At 40.3% G+C, this 25,878-nt stretch overlaps 1 protein-coding gene across 1 annotated transcript in view; it reads right to left on the bottom strand.

Annotated features, from left to right (window-relative positions):
- Positions 1 to 25,878, bottom strand: part of LOC140738080 (inactive ubiquitin carboxyl-terminal hydrolase 53-like) — a 134,402-nt gene that overhangs the window by 64,022 nt on the left and 44,502 nt on the right. Inside the window, exons 9-11 of the mRNA XM_073065170.1 lie at positions 15,678 to 15,840; positions 3,126 to 3,296; positions 1,458 to 1,601 (exon numbers count right to left, since the gene is read on the bottom strand). Coding sequence (XP_072921271.1) covers positions 1,458 to 1,601; positions 3,126 to 3,296; positions 15,678 to 15,840 — 478 coding nt within the window. The remainder of the gene's footprint in view (positions 1 to 1,457; positions 1,602 to 3,125; positions 3,297 to 15,677; positions 15,841 to 25,878) is intronic.

Below are 25,878 nucleotides of genomic sequence, written 5' to 3'. Positions count from 1 at the left end.
GTCTGCAGAAGTGAGGTAAAGCAGCAGTGAGATCATAGACTCTACACAGATTGCAGAGGAGGAGTTTGCTATCTTGACACAAATTAGGGAAAATAAATCCCCAGAGCTGACAAGGAGTTCCCTTGGACCCTGTGGAAGGCTAGTGCAGAAATTGCAGGGGCCCTAGAGATACATTTAAAACATCCTTAGCTACAGGTGGGGTGCTGCAGGATTGGATGATAGCTAATGGTCCATTGTTTAAAAAAGGCTCTAAGAATAAGACAGGATATTATAGACCAGTGAGCCTAACAACCAAAGTTGAAAAATTATTGAAAGGTATTCTAAAGGACAAGATATCCAAGAATTTGGATATGCAGGGTGTAATTAAGGATAGCCAACATGGCTTTGTGCATGTTAGGTTGTGCGTAACCAATCCTATAGAGTTTTTCGAGGAAGTTACCAGGAAAATTGATGAAGGCAAGGCAGTAGAATTCAGCAATGGCTTTGACAAAGTCCTGCATGGGAGGTTGGTTAAGAAGGTTTAGTCACTTGGCATTCAAGATGAGGTAGTAAATTAGATTAGATGATGGCTTCATGGGAGAAGCTAGAGTGATAGCAGATGGTTGCCTCTGACTGGAGACCTGTGAACAGCAGTGTGTCACAGGGATCGGTGCTGAATCTGTTGTTATTAGTCTTCTCTGTCAATGATCTGGATTATAATGTGGTAAACTGGATCAGCGAATTTGCAGATGACACCAAGATTGGGGGTACAGTGAACTGCATGAAGACTCAACGCTTCCAGTGGGATCTGAACCAGCTGGAAAAATGGGCTGGAAAATGGCAGATGGAATTTAATGCGGACAAGTGTGAGGTGTGGCACTCTGGGAGGAGCAAGCAGGGTAGGCCTTATACTGAGTACAGGAGTTGAGATGTTATATTGAAATATACTGTACAAGACATTGGTGGGGTCTAATTTGGAGTATTGTGAGCAGTTTTGGTCACCTGCCTACAGGACAGACGCAAATAAGACTGAAAGAGTGCAGAAAACACTTACAAGGATATTGCCAGGACTTGAGGACATGAGTTATAGGGAAAAGTTGAATAGGTTAGGACTTTATTCCCTAGAACATGGAAAACTTAAGAGGAGATTTGATAGAGGTTTACAATATTCTGAGGGGTATAGATTGGGAAATGCAAACAGGCTTTTTCCACTAAGGCTGCGTGAGACTAGAACTAGAAGTCATGGGTTAAGGGTGAAGTACGAAATCCTTAAGGAGAACTTCTTTACTCGAGGGGGTTGAGAACATGGAACAATTGAAAGCAGGCTCAATTTCAACATTTAAGAACAATTTGATAGGGACATGGATGAGAGGGGTATGGTTGAGTGCAGGTTGATGGAACTAGGCAGATTAATGGCTCAGTACAGATTAAATAGGCCGAAGTGCTGAAGTGTTCTATGACTTTAAAAAGGCACTAACCTCTTTGTTTGACATAGTCAGTTCTTGGCTTATCATTTTCTTTTTTCTGGGCATGTGGTGTGTTCCTTCCATTCTCTGATTTTTGGGCACGTTCATTTGAACAGTCCATTGGTGAAACTGATGAGCCATCAGGAAACACTTTAACTGTTTAAAATAAAAATTTCCTTCAATACAATTGGCATCAAAAACATTCACACGACAGAAACAGATTATAGAACTGTTCATTCCTATATGAGAAAACATTGGTAGAAGTTAAAAGCAACTACGAAAGTTTTTGCTCTTGAATCCTGTGGACAACAAATTTATAGTGTTCCTAACTACTAAATAATAATAACAACAACAACTTTATTTATACAGCATTTTTCATATACAAGGATGCAGGATCAAAGAACTTTACATAGATTGTAAAGATGTAGTCGATATAGTCATAAAATGAGATAAAATTAAAAATCATATGTAAAGACAAGCAATATATAGAATAAATTTGAATATACCAATATCAATAGACATTAAGTAATCCTAGAGTATTCCAGACGTTTGGAGCAAATTTGCCAACAAGTTACATATTCAACATCATTATAATAATTTGGATGTATAATGAAAAAAATCTTTTGATTTTGGCATTAACTTTAGACCAAGAAGGAAACATACTATTAAGGTTAATATAGATATTCAGTAACATAGATATTCAGTCATTACAGCACACCTCACATTCCAGTAATAGTTCAGTAAAGCAAAATTCAAATATTTTGAATTCTCTCTACTACAGTAAGCAAGTCAGCCACATTCAAGATCAAGAGCGTGGCGCTAGTGAACAACACAATCAACGGCAACGTCCTGACGACAATTTATGAAACTATTTCTTTTACTTTGTCTTTCAAATATGATTCTACTACTAAGTTGTGTGTGATTGGAACCTGCGATTTACATTTTGATCATGTGTTTTTGGGCAGATTGAGCGATCAGGCAAAATGCTGAATCTGTGGGAGTTCGATGAGATTTAGAGTAGAGTGTGTGTGGAGATGTGGTGCAAGCCCATAATCAACTCCATTACGACTCTGCAACTGAGGCATTGAGGGCGTGAGCCCATGATCGACTCCATTGCTTTTCTCCAATTGAGGCATCAAGCAAGGTTGATGTCGATGAGGATGAGAGTGGAGGACGGATGGATGTTTGACGTCAGCTCCGTCTCGCTAGCTGCTGTCAGAAGAAAATGCAGGAGTCTCGAAATCCATATTGATCGATGAGGCTGTACACTTCTTTTGGGGGACATTAAGACTCATGCTACGTGTTCCTCGATTCTGCTATTTGTGAGCGGTTTAATCAGGGTGATCGATGTGGACTGGGGCGTTTTGGCTAAGAAAGGCCCTGCGACCTTCATTGGCTAGCAGCACAGCACTGAACTGAACTAAACTGAATTCTACTAAACACCTGGTTTGATGTTTGATATTCTATGTGTTGTTTGCTCGTTTTTTGATGTCTACACAACCGTGGGTTCCACATTTGATATTTTCGTCTACAAGTTCTATGGTGTTTCTTTGTTTCATGGCTGTCTGCAGGAGGTTGAATCTCAGAAACGTATTCTGCATACATACTTTGATAATAAATGTACTTTGAATAGTAAAATTCTGTTTTTAAGGAGGGGCCCAAAATAGATAAAATACTTACTCAGACCTCGACCTCTACTATCTTGAATGTAACCTCTGTGGAATCCACCTTTGGCATTAGATGGTTGCTTCAGAGGCAGTTTCGGGTCCCTAACTTTTGAGGTGCGTCCTTCAACTCCATTCACCTTCTCGTAGTCAGATACTCTGGTAGCAGAAATTTGCATTTCTTTTTCTGTTGTACAAAATATGCCAGGATGATGTAGGATTAAAAATGGAAAACAACAGGTATTCAACAAACCATATTAATACAGTTCAATAATGTTTCTAAATGCTTAAATTCAAATAATCACATATATAAATATTGCAAATACCATGCCTTTATTTAAAAAGGGCAGCAAAGAAACACCAGTAGGTTTAGGCAAGTTACCGAACAGCAATCTGAAAGATAAGATGTACGTGCATCTAGAATAACAGAGACTGATTAGTGATAGCTGGCATGTGTATAGGAGATCTGATAGATGTTTTTTGATGTGGTGAAGTCTAAGGCAAGACAGTAGGTGTGATTTACAAGGACTTAAGTCATGTGTCTGCTAAGTTTCCACATAGTAGACTGCTCTGGAAGTTTAGATGCAAGGAATCCAGGGAGAAATCAGGGGTGATAATGGAATGCCTCAGGGGTTGTTGCAAGGCCCATTGCTGTTTGTTATCTATATTACTCATTTGAATAAGAATGAACAAGGCATGGTTGGTAAGTTTGCAGATGACACTAAAACAGCTGGAATAATAGACAATGAAGGTTATCAAAAATTACAGGAGGATCATGAGCATCTGATTCAGTGGATCAAGGAATGGCAAATAGAGTTTAATTCAGGTGTTGCATTTTGTAAAGTCAAATTCAGATAGGACTTTTACAACACTTAATTGACACGGCCATGAGGAATGTTGCAGAGCCATCAGGAGAGGGAAAGGGAACAGGCAGTCAGTGCAGAGTACCCAAGTGTCTATTCCCGTCAATAACAAGTATACCAATCTTCCTAGTGTTGCAGGAGATGACCTAGCAGGTGGAAAGTCGCAGCGGCCAGATCTCTGCAGTGAGTCTGGCTCTGTGGCTCAAAAGGGAAGGGGATAAAGAGGAGAGGGGATTCATTGGTTAGGGCAACAGGCAACACATGAACAGGGCTGACAGATGGTATGCTGCCTATCAGTTGCCACGGTCAATGATTTCTCTGATCAAGTCCACAGCCAGAAGTTCAGTTGCACACCAGTACCAACAACATAACTACATAACTATGAAAAGTGATGAGGTCTGAACACTGAGTATAAGGAATTAGGGAGAAAGCTAAAAAGCAAGATCTCAAGGGTAGTAATCTCTGGATTGTTGCCTGTGCCACATGCCAGTGAAGTTAAGAAAAAAATGACATGGTAGACAAATGTTTGGCTGAAGAATTAATGTAGAGGATAGGGTTTCAAATTTGTGGATTTTTTGGATCTCTTTTAGGGACCTGAACAAAATGGACAGATTATATCTGAACCTGAGGAGGACAAATATCCTTGCAGCAGGTTTGGGAGGGTTTAAACTAAGTTGGCAGGGGGATGGGAACCAGAGTGTTAGATCAGTTGATGCAGATGCTGGGGCATTTGGTGTTAATGTTGGAGCAGTTGCTGGTCAAAGAGATTTGATCAGACACCAACCTGGACATCAGAAGTTTTGAGAGGAGGGGAATTCACTCAGGTCCACTGACTGAGTAAGAAAGCCAACAGAAGGCCACTACAGCAAAAAAGAGCTTTGACCAGTGAACAATCCACATTTGTGATTAATTAACAAGAGCAGATTAAAGGAAGGCAGGAACAAGCACAGTGGCAATCATTAGATTGGACAGTCAGAGTGGTAATCTGCATCTAGCTGCAGGTTCTAACAATCTGCGTTAAGGAGTTGGAGCTGAAACTCAATGAACTTCGGATCATTCGGGAGGGTGAGGGATATAGAGAGGTAGTTACATCCAAGGGGCAGGACACAGGAAACTGGGTGACAGACAGGAAGGGGAAAGGGGTTAAAGGGCCAGTGCAGAGTACCCCTGTGGCCATCCACCTTAACTACAGGTATATCACATTATTTGGGGACAGTGGGTGTTGACCTATCAGAGGAAAGTCACAGTGGCCAGGTCTCTGGCACTGAGTCTGACTCTGTGACTCAGAAGGGAAGATGAGAGAAGCACACTGTGGTGATAGGGGAACAGACAGGAGGTTCTGTGGGTGAGAACAAGATTCCCAAATGGTATGATGCCTCCAGGTACCAGGATCCAGGATATCTTGGATTGAGTGCTCAGCATTCTTAAGTGGGAGGGTGAACAACCAGAAATCATGGTCCACGTAGGTACCAATGACATGGGTAGGACGAGTGATGAAGTTCTGCATAGGAAGTTCAAGAAGTTAGATGCTAAGTTAAAGGGCCAGACCACCAGTGTTGTGATCTCAGGATTGCCATCCATGCCAAGTGCTAGAGAGACCAGAACTAGGAGGATTAACTGTTTAATATGTGGCGAAGGAATAGGAGGGAAGGCATAAGATTGGTGCTGAGAGGAAAATTGGATCAGCCATGATGAAATGACACAGCAGATTCAATGGGCCAAATGGCCTAATTCTGCTCCTATACCTTATGGTCTTAATCTGGATGCAATATAATGCTATTAGAAAAACTTGGCTGTCGAAAGGGCAGGATTGTTTGCTTGACATTCCAGGGTTTAGGTGTTTCAAAAGTGATAGGGAGAGGGGTAGAAGAGGGAGGTAGGAGAAGTGGCATTGCTAATAAGGGATAGAGTTGTGTGTTTAATATTTCAGTAGGTATTGAGTAATACTGTAAATATATTGTTTGATTAAGCATTCTCTGTTTATTTAAATAATTCATTACAGGTTATACATAAATGTAGGTGAATGGCATACATCATTATGCCACAACGTCATAAGTGTATGTCTGATTAAAAGTAAAAACAAAAAGTGTACACACATTGTTCGAGCTCCATTTTTCTTTTGATTAATTTTATGTTTTGGAGTTACAAAACACAGAAGTGGTGATGAATAACTTTTAAACAAATTTAGGATGACTATCTAAATGTTGAAGTGCAGCAAGAAAAGCAAAGTGAAAAACAATTGAATAAAAAAAAAGAGCACAGCATGTGCTTCTTTGGGAAAGGACAGAAACAGTCCAGTTTAAAAAAGGCAGAAATCAATATCAGGTGGTAATCATAAATTTTTTAAAAAGCAGAAATAGCTGACTACATTGTAAAGATGGTTGCATTCAAATACACAATATAAGTGGATATTATATGCTGAGCAAATTGAGCAGTATTTTAAAACAAACCAAATAGCCAGAAAGAAGCGAGTGCCAGTTTCGGCAGGAACATTTGGCTTAAAGGCATAGTTTGCTTCGAAGTTTAACTGCTCCAACTAAACCAGATAAAATAAATTTTGCTGATTTCGTGAAAGTAATGCAGAACCATTTTAAACCAAAGTCATTTTTGATTACAGAATTATTTAGGTTTTATAAGCAAAATCAAAAGGAAGGGAAGTCCATTTCAGCGTTTGTGTCTAATTTGAGATTATCTGAGCATTGTCAGATCAGTGATGGGCTTAATGATGCACTGAAAGATTGTTTAGTTTGTGGAATCTGAAAAGAATGCATTCAAAAGTGGCTCCTTCCTGAGACACAACTTACATTTAAAAGAGTAGTAGAAATAGCTGTATCGATGAAAACAGCAGAGATACACACACAATTGAGTTGCAGTCAGGAATGAAAATGAGTGAGAACAAAATTGCAACAGCGAACCAGAAACTAGCCTGGTCAATCAAATTATATTACCATTGTGGCAGGGACTCACATACACCAGACAGAAGCAGGTTTAAAGATGAAATTTACAGAAAAGGCAACAAAGAACAAAATAAAATAACAGGGATTACACAGGGAAGAGAAAAAGATTTTTAAAAAGTTGCAATTTCAGAAAGAGCACTAATCTGCACGCTATTTAAAAAATTGATAATGATGAGGGTAACGCAGGACTGAGTAGCCTTAAGATTTACAATGTGAAAAATAACAGACAAGCTTAGACCAGAAGAAGTAAACAGCAGATTAATTAAAATGCAATTGGTCACTGGCTCAGCTGTTTCAGTCATATATTTCAAAGTTAGTGAACTGATACCTGTAGATATCCAACTTAAGAGCGTATATTGGACAAAATATCGGTCCTGTGGAAACGACATCTGTTAACAGTGAAATACACCAACAAGCCACATTGGGCTTGTATGTGCAACAAACTGGAGGACCAGCAATGTGGGGACGTGATTGGCTCAGACAACTACAACTTGATTGGAGATCAATCCTCTATTTATATACCACATCCCCTGCAATAAAGTCAATTGAAAGCGAATTGAGAAAGACACTGGATGATGCCACAGCAGTGGTCCTGGATGACACTGGAAAACTCAAAGGGTAAAATATTGTTAAATGAAAATGCTACACTTAAGTTTTGCAAAGCTCATCCAGATCCTTTTACCATCTGTGATAAAGTAGCCTGTGAGCTACATCACATGGAGACTGAAGGGATTCTTTCCAAGCTTAAGTGGATCCTATGGGCAAAATCAGTGGTCCCAATAGCTAAGAATGGGTCTGTCAGCATCTGTGGTGATTCTAAGATCACTATCAACCCAGTACTGAAAGTAGATCAATGCCCTCTGACAAATTACAAAATTTCTCTGTAAACCTTTCAGGAAGGAAACAACAGCAAAGTGGACTTCGCTGAAGCCTACCTACAGATGGAGATGGAAGAAAAGTCCAAAGCACTTTATTGCCATAATAAACTTATTTTTGGAGAAGAAACTATACCTGCACTCTGGCAAAAAGCTATGGACCACGTGATGCAAGGCTCCCCAGGCACTCAGTGTTACCGGACATCATCGCTACCGGTGAGCATGACAAGGAACATCTCCAATATATCAAGACAGTGTTTAAAAGATTAGAAGATAATGGGCTCAGAGCATGATGCAAAGTAAGCATCATTTACTGTGGTCACACCATCAACACACAAGATTTACACAAATGTGCTGAGAAAAATTAAGCAGTAGTGGATACTCCAAGCCCAAAAGATATGTCCCAGCTGTAGTGCTTTTGATGATTTGCCAATTATTATAATAGGTTCCTGCCAAACCTCTTAAACTCATTACTACAGATCGAGCAGAAATGGCAATGGACAAAACAGTGTCAAGTGACTTTCAAGAACGCGAAGGAAATGGTGGTATCAGACACTGTATTCACATATTATGATTCACATCCTCTAGTGAAGCTTGCTTGTGATGCCTCGCCTTATGGTGTAGGAGCAGTCAAGTTATGAGTGATGGAAGAAAACACCCCATAGACTTTGCATCATGTTCTCTTACCGCTGCAGAGAAAAAAAACACACTGCAAGCAATATCAGCAGAACACACTTCACTGACAATTAATCAGAAGCTTGACAATTTCCTCCTTGCATCTGTAATGCAGCACGCTCCACAACCAACAACTCACCAGATATACAGTTCCTGCATTATCCTTTGTGTACATGCTTGGATCTCCTCAATCCTAATTTCAGATGGAGTATGCAAGATAAACAGCCGAGAATATTGAGGGTTCCTTTAGAGTTCGATGTTTCACTCCTGGACAAATAGTCCTGGCGAGGGACCTTACAGGTGATCAAAAGTGGGTATTTGGAAAGATCAAGGACAGAACCAGACCACTCTTCTACACAATGCAGATTGTATCCGATGACAACACATCAATCCGCTGAGCAGAACGAGTCAATTGTTAAGGAGGAAAGGTGTCCAGAACCGTCAAAACCACTTCCTGCAATGCCAGAGTCAACTCTTACAACCGTCATGAAGGCCCCTGAACCTGAGATTATTTCATAGCCACAAGTCTCACCTGCCAAGCAGAAAGATCTCCCTGTCAGGAAAGACATTTTCCTTCAAGAGTAAGAAATACTCCATGATTAAATCTTTAAGTCTGAATAGTGCCTAAAAAAGTATTCAACCCCCCCTTGGAAGTTTTCATGTTTTACTGTTTTACAACACTGAATCACAGTGGATTTAATCTGGCCTTTTTTTTTAAAAAAACTCTGATCAACAGACAGACACTTTTGTGTCCAAGTTAAAACAGGTCTCTAGAAAGTAAGCTAAATTAATTACAAATATAAAAGACAAAATAATTGATTGTATTAGTATTCATTTCCTTTAATATGACATACCAAAACATCACTGGTGCAGCCAATTGGTTTTAGAAGTTACATAATTAATTAAATGGAGACCACCTGTGCACAGTCAAGGTGTTTCAATTGTTTGTAGTAAAAATGCATCTGTATCTGGGAGGTCCAACTGCTGCTGAGTCAATATCCTGGCAAAAACTACATCATGAAGACAAAAGAACATTCCAAACAACTGTGCAAAAAGGTTACTGAAAAGCTCAAGTCAGGAGATGGATACAAAAAATGTTCCAATTCACTGAATATCCCTTGGAGTACAGTTAAGTCAATCATCAAGAAATGGAAAGAATATGGCACAGCTGTAAATCTGCCTAGACCAGGCTGTCCTCAAAAACTGAGTGACTGTACAAGAAGGGGACTAGTGAGGGAGGCCACCAAGAGACCTATGACAACTCAGGAGGAGTTATAAGCTTCAGTGGCTGATATGGGAGACACTGCACATACAACCACTGTTGACCAGGTGCTTCACCAGTCGCAGCTTTATGGGAGAGTGGCAAAGAGAAAGCCACTGTTGAAAAAAAAACTCAAGAAATCACAGCTAGAGTTTGCCAGAAGGCATATGGGAGAACCTCGAAAGGAGATTCTATGGTCTGATGAAAACAGGATTGAACTTTTTGGCCATCAGACTAAAGGCCTTGTTTGGCATAAACCAAACACTGCAAAATCATCAAAAACATAACATCCATGGTGGTGGCTGTATCGTGCTGTGGGGATGTTTCACTGCAGCAGGCCCTGGAAGGCTTGTGAAGGTAGAGGGTAAAATAAATGCAGCAAAATACAGGGAAATCCTGGAGGAAAACCTGATGCAGTCTGTAAGAGAACTGTAACTTGGGAGAAGATTTGTTTTCTAGCAAGACAATGACTACAAGCATAAAGCCAAAGCATCACAGGAATTGCTTATAAACAAAACTAATGTCCTGGAGTGGCCAAGACAGAATCCGTACCTCAATCCAATTGAGAATTTGAGGCTAGACTTGAAAAGAGCTGTTCACTTATGATCTCCATGCATTCTCACAGAGCTTGAGCAGTTTTGTAAAGAAACATGGGGGAAAATTGTAGTGTTTAAATGTGCAAAGCTGATAGAGATCTAACCACACAGACTCAAGGGTGTAGTTGCTGCCAAAGGTGCATCTACTAAATACTGACTTGAGGGGGGTGAATACTTATGCAATCAATCATTTTGTGTTTAATGATTGTAATAAAGTTAGACCAATTTGTAGAATTTTGTCTTAACTTTTACTTTGACATAAAAGTCTTTTCTGTTGATCAGTGTCAAAAAAGTCAAATTAATTCCACAACAACACACACAAAATGCTGGTGGAACACAGCAGGCCAGGCAGCATCTATAGGGAGAAGCTTGGTGGGTATCTTCCCACATAGAAGATTGGTGGGTAAAATCAAAGCTCAGGGCATCGGGGGGAAGGCATTGACATGGATAGAAAACTGGTTGGCAGATAGAAAGCAAAGGGTAGCGGTGAATGGGTGTTTCTCGGAATGGCAGGTGGTGACTAGTGGGGTGCCACAGGGCTCGGTATTGGGACCACAGCTGTTTACCATTTACGTTAACGATTTGGATGAAGGCATAGAAAATAACATCAGCAAATTTGCTGATGATACTAAGCTGGGTGGCAGTGTGACATGTGATGAGGATGTTAGGAGAATTCAGGGTGACTTGGATAGGCTGGGTGAGTGGGCAGATACTTGGCAGATGGTGTTTAATGTGAATAAGTGTGAGGTTATCCACTTTGGGAGTAAGAACAGGAAGGCAGATTATTATCTGAACGGTATAGAGTTGGGTAAGGGAGTAATACAAAGAGATCTCGGAGTCCTTGTTCATCAGTCACTGAAGGTGAATGAGCAAGTGCAGCAGGCAGTGAAGAAGGCTAATGGAATGTTGGCCTTTATTACAAAGGGAATTGAGTACAAGAGCAAGGAAATCCTCTTGCATTTGTACAGAGCCCTGGTGAGACCACACCTGGAGTATTGTGTACAGTTTTGGTCTCCAGGGTTAAGGAAGGACATCTTGGCTGTAGAGGAAGTGCAGCGTAGATTCACGAGGTTAATTCCTGGGATGTCTGGATTGTCTTACGCAGAGAGGTTAGAGAGACTGGGCTTGTACACGCTGGAATTAAGGAGATTGAGAGGGGATCTGATTGAAACATATAAGATTATTAAGGGATTGGACAAGATAGAGGCAGGAAATATGTTCCAGATGCTGGGAGAGTCCAGTACCAGAGGGCATGGTTTGAGAATAAGGGGTAGGTCATTTAGGACAGAGTTAAGGAAAAACTTCTTCTCCCAGAGAGTTGTGGGGGTCTGGAATGCACTGCCTCGGAAGGTAGTGGAGGCCAATTCTCTGGATGCTTTCAAGAAGGAGCTAGATAGGTATCTTATGGATAGGGGAATCAAGGGATATGGGGACAAGGCAGGAACCGGGTATTGATCGGGTATTGATGAGGAATTGTTCAGCCATGATCTCAAAATGGCGGTGCAGGCTCGAAGGGCCGAATGGTCTACTTCTGCACCTATTGTCTATTGTCTATAAGCGCTGTCGACGTTTCGGGCCGAGACCCTTCGTCAGGACTAACCGAAAGGAAAGATAGTAAGAGATTTGAAAGTAGTGGGGGGAGGGGGAAATGCGAAATGATGGGAGAAGACCGGAGGGGGTGGGATGAAGCTAAGAGCTGGAAAGGTCTCCCAGTCTGCGTCGGGTCTCACCAATATATAAAAAGGCCACACCGGGAGCACCGGACGCAGTATACCACACCAGCCGACTCACAGGTGAAGTGTCGCCTCACCTGGAAGGACTGTCTGGGGCCCGTTTCGCTGAACACCTATGCTCGGTCTGCCAGAAAAAGCAGGATCTCCCAGTGGCCACACATTTTAATTCCACGTCCCAATCCCATTCTGATATGTCTATCCATGGCCTCCTCTATTATCAAAATGAATCCAAACTCTGGTTGGAGGAACAACACCTTATATACGGCTGGGTAGCCTCCAAACTGATGGCATGAACATTGACTTCTCTAACTTCCGTTAATGCCCCTCCTCCCCTTCTCACCCCATCCCTGACATATTTAGTTGTTTGCCTGTTCTCCATCTCCCTCTGGTGCTTCCCCCCCCACCTTTCTTTCTCCCGAGGCCTCCTGTCCCATGATCCTTTCCCTTCTCCAGCTCTGTATCACTTTCGCCAATCACCTTTCCAGCTCTTAGCTTCATCCCACCCCCTCCGGTCTTCTCCCATCATTTCGCATTTCCCCCTCCCCCCACTACTTTCAAATCTCTTACTATCTTTCTTTTCGGTTAGTCCTGACGAAGGGTCTCGGCCTGAAATGTTGACAGTGCTTCTCCCTATAGATGCTGCCTGGCCTGCTGTGTTCCACCAGCATTTTGTGTGTGTTGTTGTTGTTTGAATTTCCAGCATCTGCAGATTTCCTCGTGTTTGCTCTTAATTCTACTGTGATTTAGTGTTATAAAACAATATAACATGAAACCTTCCAGGGAGAGAGGTGAATACTTTTTATAGACAATGTATATTACATAATATATAAAAATGTTGAGATGCATTATGCATTCTATATTGAATTTGAGTTCATAGCTAAGCAGGGAGGAGTGTTGTGCATTTAATATTTCAGTAATATTTGAATAATATTGTAAAATATTGTTTTGATTAAGCATTCTTTGTTTTAACAATTGATTATGGATTATATGTAGAAGTACATGAATGGCATGCGTTATTAAGCCATCATGTCACATGCACATACTTTGCTAAAGCAAAAAAAATCTCATCTAGTTACTCACATCTGAGTTTTTCTGTCAAGTGTTCGATGTTTTGGAGTTACAAAACATAAGAGTATTACAGCTGCAGAAAGGGAGGACATCATGAAGGGAACAGTCACTCTGTTAGGAGTATTCTATATCTCCAGTGCACATCCACCACGGCCCCCAACAGCATCCGGGATAACGAGGAGCAGAATGGTGCAAAAATTGTCATGGGTGAGTTCACTTACCTAATATTGACTGGCACCTCCCTGGCAAAAAGGTTGATATGGGGTAGAACTTGTTGGGTGTGTCTGGGAACGATTCCAGCACAATATGTGGACAAGCTGACTCGAGAAAAGGCCATATTCAATCTAGTACAAGGCAATGAACCTGGTCAAGTAACAGATCTGTGTGTGTGAGCATTTCAGAGATAGTTTCCACAGCACCTGGAGCTTTAGCATAGCCACAGAAAAAGACAGGCAGCGATAGGGGTGATTATTTAATTGGTGGAAGGCTAATTACAATGATATTAGGCAGGAACTTGGGAGTATAAATTGGGAAAAGTGGTTTTCAGGGAAAAGCACAGTGGAAACGTAGATATTGTTTAGTGAAATAGTTGCATGGGGTACTGATAGGTTTGTCTCACTGAAGCATGTCAAGGTTAAGAAAGAGGCAATGTCAGAGATTTTGGAAATCATTCGGCTACACAAGTCCCTGAGACTGCATGAGATATATCCCAAGTCACCATAGGAAATAAGCGAAGAGATTACTGGAGCATTGACAATGAGCTTCAGAATCTGATTTTGAGGCAGCAGTACAGTGCAAGCATAATATTACAGTAAAAGAAGCACTGCGAAAGAGAGGTAGTGTTCATGAACCGTTCAAAAGATCAGATGGCAGAGACCTTTGCATCCGCACTGGCACAGGAGTAGTATCAAAGGATTGATAAGTACAGAAGACAAAAGAGCAAAATCAGGCCATTAACTGGGTGGCACAGCAGCATACTGGTTTACCGACAATACTTTATGGTACCAGTGACTCAGGTTCAATTCCTGCTGCTGCCTGGAAGGAGTTTGTACATTCCTCCCTTGACTGTGTGGGTTTCCTCCAGGGGCTTTAGTTTCCCCACAGCCCAAAGATGCACTGGATGTAGGTTAATTGGGCATTGTGAATTGTCCATGATTAGGCTAGGATTAAGTTTGGGGGATCATCAGATGATGCGGCTCGAAGAGTCAGGAGGGCCTATTCTGCACTGTATCTCAATAAAAACTAAATGGTCAATGAGAATTAACGCTGCATAGCACCTTGAAGCCCAAACATTCTGGATTGTAAAAAGCTTGGATTTAATATCCAACTGTCTCACTTGACTACCTTTAGCAAACAGTCATGCTTATAGCTAGTTGGCAGTAAAAAGCAAACCACACCACAAAAGTCTAGTCAAAACAAACATGCACATTATTGTATGTGGAACCTAAATTAAGTGCACAAAACTGAGCCATGTAACAAGATAACTCCTGCATGACTATCATGGGTTTGAAGGTCTTGAGTACCATTCTGTAGAAAAATAAAGCAGTTTGTACTGAATATCAGAGCTGATTATACAGATATGAATTCTGCTTTTTCAACTGATCATCTTTGGACATTTAAATGCACACTTGGCAAAGAAAAGAAAATAAGCTGATACATTTACCTTCGTCAGGCATTCAAATGCGAGCCAGTCAAACTTGCATCTATTGATATTGTTTTTAAAATTGAAAACCATGAAGTATAAAGATAGCAATTACAATTTGCAGAAGTAATTTTTCACAATATGAAGAGCTTTGGTAATTTTTTTTTTGAAAAATATTGATGATTTAAGGAGTGAGGATAGTTCAGTTTACCAGGGCAGTTCACAACGTTCAAATCATACATGTACTGTTTAATGTCCCATTAAGTCATTGCAACTGATGCTGAAAGAAACTGGAGCTCTTCTGTTTAATGATCTGAATTTCAAGTTACATTTGAGAACACTTCAACAATGTCATAGTTGTTCTATGACACATGTTGAAAGGGTATTTGCACAGAAATAAAATAAACAGAAATGGGGCATATGAAAGACTCCAAAATGCTGTCATTTGAGATTAACATTGAAATCAATCAGCAGTTAAATTATTTTGATGGTGTTGGTTGATGCTGAATATTGACCTAGAAATTATACAATCACTGCAGAAATATTGTTTTGAATCTTTAACACTAATCTTTAAAAGCAGAAAGGATTTGGTTTAAGTACAGATTACACCTTAAATTCTTATTTCAGTGGATTAATGAGGGTACAGAGAGATCAGCCTATGAACTTGTGTTTTATAAATGGATCAATCCCTTAACTTGAAAGCAAAAGTGTGAAAAGGTATTTAAACCGTATTCAAGTGGCAGAGCTTTCTTTGCAACTGTAGCAGCAGAGAAACTGAAGATGATTTGTTTAATAATGAAAACAGATTATAGATGCAAATTCTGATAAATTATTTGCATAGTCAGCTATGTTATAGTGATTAATATCTACTTCTATCAACCTGGAACCAGAAACTCACCTGAATCCTCTCCATCCAATTTATAGTGAACAGGATGAAATACTTGTCTCAGTGCATCCTCAGTACTGACTGGCATACCATAGGGATTAGCATAAAACAGCAGCAAAGGTTGGAAGTGACCTCGATTACACTTGGAGACCACATCTTTCCACTTTGATCCGACCTATCAAACATTTTGTTTAAAGTTCATGCTGCACATAATCACATGCTTTACAAAAATATACAACGAAAGCAATATTTAAAAACTATTTAAATGAACTTCACAAGTAAGGTGGCTTTAACACAAAATTTCTATCTTTTTGTTACTCTCCCCCCCACTTTCCAAATACTTGGGGTACAGTTTTAACAGAATCAGGTTTATTATCTCTCACATACAGACACACACCATGAAATTTGTTGTTTTATGGCAGTAATAAAATGAAAGCTTTTTTCCAGTCAAGATGACACCTGAGTACAATTCTCCTTCAGTCAACATCTTCTGGATAGATCACGAAACCATATATTTCACTTCTTTTATGTCTTTTGTTTGTTTTTGTCTTGAATGTGATTCTGGAACAGTAGGAGCCTGTGATTTACAGTTTGGAGATCATTTGGGTGTTTCAGCGCTCTGCAGTCTCCAAGAGTTCCAGGAGGCAGAGGCAGCGTGTGGGAACCTTGTGGCGAGAATGCTGCCGGGGGTGGGGGGGGGTGAGCTGATGCTCGACTCAATTTCACTGAACGCAGCTTCCATTGTTCACAGACTGAAGCGACAAGGGAGACTAAAACATCGAGGCGGAAGCGGAAGGTGAGCGCCAGCTACTTCCCTTTTTATTGCTGGTGAGATCGCTCCGCTACGGAGAGGGGAGACTGCCTTTTTATTGCTGGTGAGATCGCTCCGCTACGGAGAGGGGAGACTGCCTTTTTATTGCTGGTGAGATCGCTCCGCTACGGAGAGGGGAGACTGCCTTTTTATTGCTGGTGAGGTCGCTCCGCTACGGAGAGGGGAGACTGCCTTTTTATTGCTGGTGAGATCGCTCCACTACAGAAAGGGGAGACTGCCTTTCTATTGCTGGTGAGATCGCTCCGCTACAGAGAGGGGAGACTGCCTTTTTATTGCTGGTGAGGTCGCTCCGCTACAGAGAGGGGAGACTGCCTTTTTATTGCTGGTGAGATCGCTCTGCTATCAGAGAGGGAGGATCGCCATTTGATCGCTTCCTGCCAAAGAGAGAAAGGTCTGTCGCTGTGCATGGAGAATGTTACCCAGCTTTTTCAGCATTTTGAATATGGATTTGGACTAATATTCTGTATTCTTCTCAGTATTTTTGTGTGTGGGGAAGGGGGATCTGGGGGTTGATGACTGTGCTGGCTTTCTCTTCTTTCTTGGTTTCATGTCTATCTGAAGAAGAAGAGTTTCAGTGATAATAAATGAACCTTTGAAAGAAAAAAAATACTATAAATTACAAGATGAATCCCTGTATATGGTCCAGTCTTCAGATTCGTAGCAGTGCGGAAGCACTCTTCCACTTCACTTGACCATACCACACAATGCTTCTTTCTTATTGGTGCTGTGGAACTCAGACTCTGCCTATATGCCAGGAGTAGAAGTACAAACAGGCAATTGGACTTGCCAAAGTGTGGGCATAGGATGGCACAGTAGGCATTCTTGATGGTGATCAAGTGTGTTGACCCCTCTGGTTCCACACGTAACATTGTTGGTGGTGCTCTGTCAGAGACTTCAAGCTGACCTGGTTGAAATCTCTCGCAATGATTGGGAAGGTATAGCATGTGCTGTCTTGTCAATGTTGATCACAGTGCTCAGCTCCTTCAGTACCAGCTTAACATTTGCCCTTTCCAGGGTTGGAAGGTTCATTGCAACTAGGATGACAGCACAAAACTCCCTTGGCAGACAGTATGGACTTGACCACCAAATGTTCCATTTGCTATTTTTGTACTCTGCTTGGATATCATAACACTGAGAGATAGCATTTAAATGTTGGATACATTAGGAAGTTTTTGACAAGAACAGTACATTTGGCCCTTCAAAGCAAGCCAAGTTCCTATTTACATAGTGTGTTGAAATAACTAACAAGTTTAGATTTGAAAGTCTCTAAGGTACTACTCTCAACTACATAACTAGTTAGTTTGTTCCATGTGTCTACAATTCCCTATATAAAGAAATGCTTCCTGATGTTAGTTTAAAATCTCCCCTTAACCAGTCTCCACCTGTGTCCTTGCTGATGGATTAATTTTGAAGTGGCAGCTGGCATTCACCTTACTTGTACACCTAATGATTTTAACACTTTATCATGTCTCCTCTCATTCTATGTCTACTTAGAATAAAAAGATTTTGTTTTCTCAGTCTTTCTTCATAGCACACATCATGCAGATCTGGAATGAGTCTATTTGCCCTTCTCTGGACTTTCCAGTGCCTTCACATTCTTCACACAGTATGGAAACCAAAAATGTACACAATATATTGCCTCACAAGCACAATATACAGCTTCACATTATATTCTAATAGCTTTCCTAGTCGCTTCTGGGCATTGTCTAGATGTTGAAAGTGATGAGTCTACCAGAATGCCCAAATCTTTCTTGTACAGTGCACTTTCTAATTCAAGACCCACCCAGTGTATATTTATATCTAATAATTCTACTTCTATGTAATACTTTACATTTATTTACATTAAATTTCATCTGCCATTTATCTGTCCACATCTGGATTTTGTTTAGATCTAACTGTATTGATTCTGCCGCCCGAATGTTATCATCCCATCCCCTTAATTTTGTGTCATTGGTAAACTTTACTAATTTATGTGCTTATCCAAATCACTAATGTAAATTAAAAACAGCAGCGGCCCCAAAACTGTTCACTGCTGAAACCAGCTCTTAACATCTTCTAGGTGTGAAAATGATTCTTTCACCATAACCCATTGTTTTCTGTGTTTCAGGCAATTCTGCACCCATTCACACATTTTACCAAATCCCTACCTCCTGTATTTTGATTATTAACCTCTCGTGGGGTACCCTGTCAAAAGCCTCTAAAAGTCCAAGTAAATGATATCAACTGCTCCATTGTTATCATAAATTTTAGTTGTCTCTTCATAGAACTCCAGCTTATTAGCAAAATTTGATTTCCCTTTCTGAAACCATGCTGGCTTTCTGCTAACATGCCTTTTCTTATCAGCTGCTTTTCCATCTCATTCTTTATTATTGTTGTTTCCACTATCTTGCCTGTGATACACATTAAGTTTACTGGTGTATAGTTACCAGGGTCAGTGTGGTCACCCTTCTTATAAACTGGGACAATGTAAGCCCATTTCCAGTCCTGGGGATTTCACTAGTCTTCAATTTCTTTTGAAAAATACACATTAGGGTTTTTTGTAGATATAATCACATCTTTCAGTACCTTTGAATACATGTTGTCTGACCCCAGAGATTTATTAATTTTGGCCTTTTCAGCTGAAGCAGGACCTCACTTTCCAGGATCTCCAATCACTAAAAACCTTATTTTTCCTCTATACTTCCTGACATATTGCTAACATCTTCTCAGGTGAATACTTTGGCAAAATATGAGTAAAGAGTATCAGCTATTTCCTTCTCCGCATACTTTAACACTATTATTCCTAATACACAACTTCTTCCTTGACTTTTCTTTTACCACTAAAGTATTGAAAATATATTTTGGGGTCAATCTTAGCATTATCAGCAATATCCTTCTCAACATGCCTTTTGGCAATCTGAATTTGACTATAGCTCTCACATTTTCATATGCCTTATGGTTAACATCATTACTATTTTTCTGTATTCCTTATATAGCTTTTTTCAGTAATTTTTATGTGTATCGTTATTCACCCATGTAGTTGATTTATTGTTTTTATTGCTTCTCCTGACCTTGCATATGAACATTTTCTGCACTGCATGTATTAATCTTTAAATTGACCCTACCGTTTCTCAACTGATTCAATGTCAAGTAGTTCCTTCCAGTTTACCTTCTGAAGTCTTTGATGCATCTGCGCAAACTTTGCCTTTCTGAAATTCAATTTCATGGCTTTGGTTTCAACTGAATTACTCTCCCAAAAAACTTCAAGACTAACAACATTATGATCACTTGTTCATAAAGGCTCAAGAACTTCCATACTCAAAATTCTATCCTGATTGTTACAGAATGTTAAGTTAGACAGGGCTCCCCTTTTGTTGATGTATTAACATACTGAGTCAAAAAACATTCAATAAATTCACTTTCCTGTAATCCATGAGTCACTGGAAATTAAAGCTACTCACAGCTATAACATCACCCTCAGAACATGCTTTTTTAATATTTATTATTTGTTTACTCAAATCACTATCAGCTTTAGGGGGTCTATAACATACACCCTATGTTATTCCTTTATCCTCATAGCTTTCAATTCTCACCCAGGTATCTTCAGTAAGTTTTGATTCATCTCCTACCATAACCAGCCTCACATTTAAATTCTCTCTCAAGTATACACCTATTCCTCCATGTTTACAATCTTGCTCATCTTTCCTAAGTATATCCTTTAATACTATATTCACCACTATCATTTGAGGTCAGCCAGGTTTGTTACTGATATTATATCATACTTACACACATTGCATACAGTTCCAGCTTGTTTATTTTATTCAATAGGTACATTTAATGTCAGAGAAGTGTATACAATATACATCCTGAAATTCCTTTTCTTCACAAACATCCACAAAAACAGGAGAGTGCCCCAAAGAATGAATGACAGTTAAACGTTAGAACCCCAAAGCCCCCGCCATCTTCCCCCCCCACACATCAGCAAAGCAACGACCCGCTCTTCCCCCACCAGCAAAAAGCATTGGCACCCCCCCCCACCAACCACTGAAGTGTGCAGCAAAGCATCAATAAAAACTCAAACTTGCAGACAAGACTACTCGTTCACCCGGTAATTCGACATACCACAGGCCCTCTCTCTCTCGCCTTAGCAAGGGAAAAGAGATGTCCCTATTTCTTAATACTTCATACATTTACACAGGCCATCCTTAGTCTATTACTGATGTTTTTCATCCTATTCAGATCCATTTTTATATTTTTGAAGCCTATAATCAGATTACATCCTAATACATTATTCTCCACTAAGGCATTTAAACAGTTGAGCCTGGCCTGTTCTAAGTTCCCTGCCCCCACCCCAACATTCCCTAGTTTAAACTGTCCTCAACTTACTGAAGCATATGCCTGCCCAGTACATTAGTGTCCTTCCTGTTCAAATGCAACCTGTCCCACGATACAGATTCCCTCTGCCCCAAAAGGTGTCCCATAAACCTATGCCACTCTAACCGACATCATGATCTGAGCCATGTGTTAAATCTTCTAATCTCCATCTGGCACATGGCACAGGCAGAACTTCTGAGAAGACCACTTTGTCAGTTCTATCCCTAAGCTTCCCCTCAACTCTTTAAAATTGTCTTGCAGAAATGACAGCCTGCCCTTACCTACGTCATTTGTTCCGATGTGGACAATGACTACTGAATCCACCCCAGCTCTGGATAGGAACTTATCTACTCATCCAGGGAGATCTCTTAATGCAACACACTGTAAAAGAGTCCTTGTCAGTATGCACCTGATTCTCAATCCCCATTAATTGAGTCTCCTACTATCACTACTTCCTTTTTATGGGGTTTCAGTTTAGGATTAGAGAGTCTTAAGGAGCTCTTCTGTCCTACCTACCAACTCGGGAATTTCACGAGCACCGCTAGATGTACAAATGGTCGGACACTTACAACTCTGGGGATGATGCTCCCATACAGTGTGAACCTCATACCCTGTGCTTCCTGTCTCTTTCTTTCTTTCTAGTCTGGAGTCACAACCCATTGCTCATGGGGTGCACGCCATCTCCCTAAAGAGCATCAGGAGCACGTCTGCCAATTCTCTTCAACACTGCAGGTCAGCTATCTCCTCAACTTAAGCCACTTTGTTCCCAAGGCATTAGATTAGCTGACATTTCTTGCATATGAACACTCCAGGGGAGCACATTTCCATGAATCCAAAGGCAAGGCTGACATTACTGAGGCTGCATTATTATTCTTGGGGGGGGGGGGGGGGGCAAAGAACTACTGAAGATAAAGTAGTTGTGTTTATTTAATTTCTTAAAAGTAAACTACTATTTATACTACTATTCCTACTCTGCTCCTGATGTACCATAATGCTTGGACTTTCCCCAGACATTATAGATTTGCCTCCCTGATTGATTCGCTTTCCCCGCCAGTATACTAGACTACAAAACAACTCTTGGTCCTGCCTTATTAGGCCTACAACAACTACACCACTATCTAATTACTGGCTCATTTTTCCATCAGAAACATGCTAAGCACCTCTTTTACTGCTGACACTAGGAAACTGCTTATGCAAAGACAATAAAAAAGCCACCCAAAACAAATGATAGGGCAGAAAAAACTTCTTTTGCGGCCCCTGTAAGGTGACCAAAAGCAAGTTATATAAGCAGCCACATCCAAAATTTAAAACAGAACAAAAGAACACTACTAACCAGACCTTTTTCCTCACACTCTCCTAAACAGTGTGCTTTGCTATGGCAGGAAGTGGATAAAAGTAAACTTGGTACAAGTATGCAAGAGCTGAATGCTCATTTCAAAATAACACTCACTGATCATGCTATATAACAATCAGTGGTTCTGGTAAAAAATCATCCACCTGTTGACTGTTTCTCTCTCCACAGATGCTACTTGATGGTCTGAACACATTTTTATTTTATTCCAGTTAATAACTTTAAATTATTGACAACTTAAACTTTATTTAGTATTGTCAGTGTATTATTGTTTACCTGCATTACACTTTCTATGTAGCAGTTAAACTTGATTCTACATTTTACCTTGTTCTACCTCAATGCGCTACGTAATGATTTGATCTGTATGAACAGTATACAATACAATCTTTTCACTGTTTCTTGGTACATGTGACAATAATAAACTAATGGAAGCAATAGTTCTTGAGGTCCAGTCCAGTAGTGGTCAGGAAAGTAGACAGGAAAGTAAAGACGACGATCAGTCAGGGCAATGAGTTTGAGTCAGGAAGTCATGTTGCAATTGCCTAACACTTTTGTTTAGCTTTATATGGTGGGAGTCAAAGCTGTGGAATTTACCTGAAGACTCACTCTCGATATTTTAGGAAGTTTCTTCTCCTCTGCCATAAGATTTCTGAATGGCCCATGACCACTACATTATTATTCCCCACTTGCACTTTTTTATTGTAACATAGTAATTTTATGTCATGTACTGTTATTACAAAGCAAGATTTCACAACATACATCAGTGATAATAAGTCTGATTCTGATCAACTGTCATTCTAAATTTAAGCTTAATGAAAAGGCCACAACTGGAGAAGAACCGAGTGGTTAAGGGTAAGTGTACTAGTTTTGGTCAGAGTTTTTGATAGCTAAGTTTACAGAGGGAAGAGTAAAACTTTCCATTAGTACTTTGGAATAGCCATGTGAAAAAAAAATCTGATGAGTCCATTTTAAGCAGATTCTTTTGCAACTTTAATGTATTTGTGGCAGACTTGATTTGTAAGGGCCTAAGAAAGCAGTGTCATATTATGTACTGCTTAAATATTTTTCCATCTACCAACAATGAACTGTTTTCAAATGGCAGTTCTTCATATTCATTTTAGATAGATAGATACTTTATTCATTCCCATGGGGAAATTCAACTTTTTTCCAATGTCCCATACACTTGTTGTAGCAAAACTAATTACATACAATACTTAACTCAGTAAAAAATATGATATGCATCTAAATCACTATCTCAAAAAGCATTAATAATAAGTCCTGGCGGTAGAATTGTAAAGCCTAATGGCATTGGGGAGCATTGACCTCTTCATCCTGTCTGAGGAGCATTGCATCGATAGTAACCTGTCGCTGAAACTGTTTCTCTGTCTCTGGATGGTGCTATGTAGAGGATGTTCAGAGTTTTCCATAATTGACCGTAGCCTACTCAGCGCCCTTCGTTCAGCTACCGATGTTAAACTCTCCAGTACTTTGCCCACGACAGAGCCCGCCTTCCTTACCAGCTTATTAAGACGTGAGGCGTCCCTCTTCTTAATGCTTCCTCCCCAACACGCCACCACAAAGAAGAGGGTGCTCTCCACAACTGACCTATAGAACATCTTCAGCATCTCACTACAGACATTGAATGACGCCAACCTTCTAAGGAAGTACAGTCGACTCTGTGCCTTCCTGCACAAGGCATCTGTGTTGGCAGTCCAGTCTAGCTTCTCGTCTAACTGTACTCCCAGATACTTGTAGGTCTTAACCTGCTCCACACATTCTCCATTAATGATCACTGGCTCCATATGAGGCCTAGATCTCCTAAAGTCCACCACCATCTCCTTGGTCTTGGTGATATTGAGACGCAGGTAGTTTGAGTTGCACCATATCACAAAGTCCTGTATCAGTTTCCTATACTCCTCCTCCTGTCCATTCCTGACACACCCCACTATGGCCGTGTCATCAGTGAACTTCTGCACATGGCAGGACTCCGAGTTATATTGAAAGTCTGATGTGTACAGGGTGAACAGGACCGGAGAGAGTACGGTTCCCTGCGGCGCTCCTGTGCTGCTGACCACCGTGTCAGACCTACAGTCTCCCAACCGCACATATTGAGGTCTATCTGTCAAGTAGTCCACTATCCAATCCACCATGTGAGAGTCTACTCCCATCTCCGTTAGTTTGTGCCTTAAGATCTTGGGCTGGATGGTGTTAAAGGCACTAGAGAAGTCAAGGAATGTAATCCTCACAGCAGAACTCAAATAAAAATCAATAAAGACCATTTAATTAATTTATACAAAAATCACACACTGGGGGAAGACACTCTTTGATCATAAATTGTGCTTGTTGCAACATTTCCCCCTTCCGCTTTCTCTTTCCTAGAGGTGACCATCATTTCAATTTTACCCAGCCGTTAAACTATTCCCATAAATCTCAAAAACTTTCTCTCACACTCAAGGGCCTCTTTTTGTTATCTCAAGAAACTGTAGTTGTGGACACAGCTCGGCACAACATGGAAAGCAGCCTCCCCTCCATCAATTATGTCTATACTTCGCTAAGTAAAGCAGCTAGCATAATCAAAGCCCCCACCCACCTGACATGTTCTCTCTTCTCTGTTCTTCTATCGTCCAGAAGAAACAAAAGCCCATTATTGTGATAACTTTACTTTGAACTTTGAAAGCACTACCACTAAGTTCAAGGACAGCTTCTATCCCACTGTAGTAATACAGGTTGAGTACCCCTTACTCAAAATTCCAAAATCCAAGTACCTCCAAAATCTGAATTTTTTTTGAACACTGACATGCCACAAATGGAAAATTCCACAAGTGCATAGACAGTTCCAAGTTGTGACATCACATATGTAATGAGTGGAAGTTAATAAAAAAAATAGAAGAACACAGCATAGAGCAAAAAATGAAGATCTCGATTGTGCGCTGTCAGCATTGGAGAGACTGTATGCCGCTTATCAGTACGCTGATCACAAAACAAGCAAAGATCTATCACAACAAACTTAAAATTGAAGATAATTGTGAATATCAGTAGGCTGTTTGCAGAAATTTAAGGAAAGGCACCACATTAAATTTTTAAATCATCCGCTGATCACAAAAATCTAGCACCAGAATAAGTCTATGATACTGATTGTTTGTATACTTTACATAAAACATAAAGAACGTAAAATACAAAGTACTACAACATTTTCATCAAAAGACAGCATTGGAGGTGGAGATGGCCTGCCACTGTTTGTTGTTCAATGGCTGATTTCAGGTTTTACCCAATGCTGCTGGGTAGCTTTTGTTGCCCTGCACAGATTATATTTTCATTATATCAAAGGTATTTGTTCACTGTTAAGTACATAAGCGTGATGAACAAGTGTAAGACAGACTACTTTCTGGTAGCACAAATTCAGAAATCAGAAAAAAAAATCCAACACACTTCTGGCTCTAAGCATTTCAGATAAAGGGTACTCAACCTGTACTATTAAATGGCTCCCTAGTGTGATAAAATGGACTCTTAACCTCACAATCTACATTTTTAGGATCTTGCACCCTATTGTTTACCTACACTGCATTCTCTCTGTAACAAATCACATTGAGCTTTGTTCTGCATTCGTATCATTTTCCCCTCTATTTCTCCAATGCACTGTGTAATGACTTTCCAATTCCAATTCTTTTTATATAAAT

The sequence above is a fragment of the Hemitrygon akajei genome, chromosome 13 (assembly GCF_048418815.1).
Source record: "Hemitrygon akajei chromosome 13, sHemAka1.3, whole genome shotgun sequence".
NCBI classification, from domain to species: domain Eukaryota; kingdom Metazoa; phylum Chordata; class Chondrichthyes; order Myliobatiformes; family Dasyatidae; genus Hemitrygon; species Hemitrygon akajei.
The sequence above is the reverse complement of the archived record's forward strand: the minus strand, read 5'-3'. Positions and strand labels throughout refer to the sequence as shown.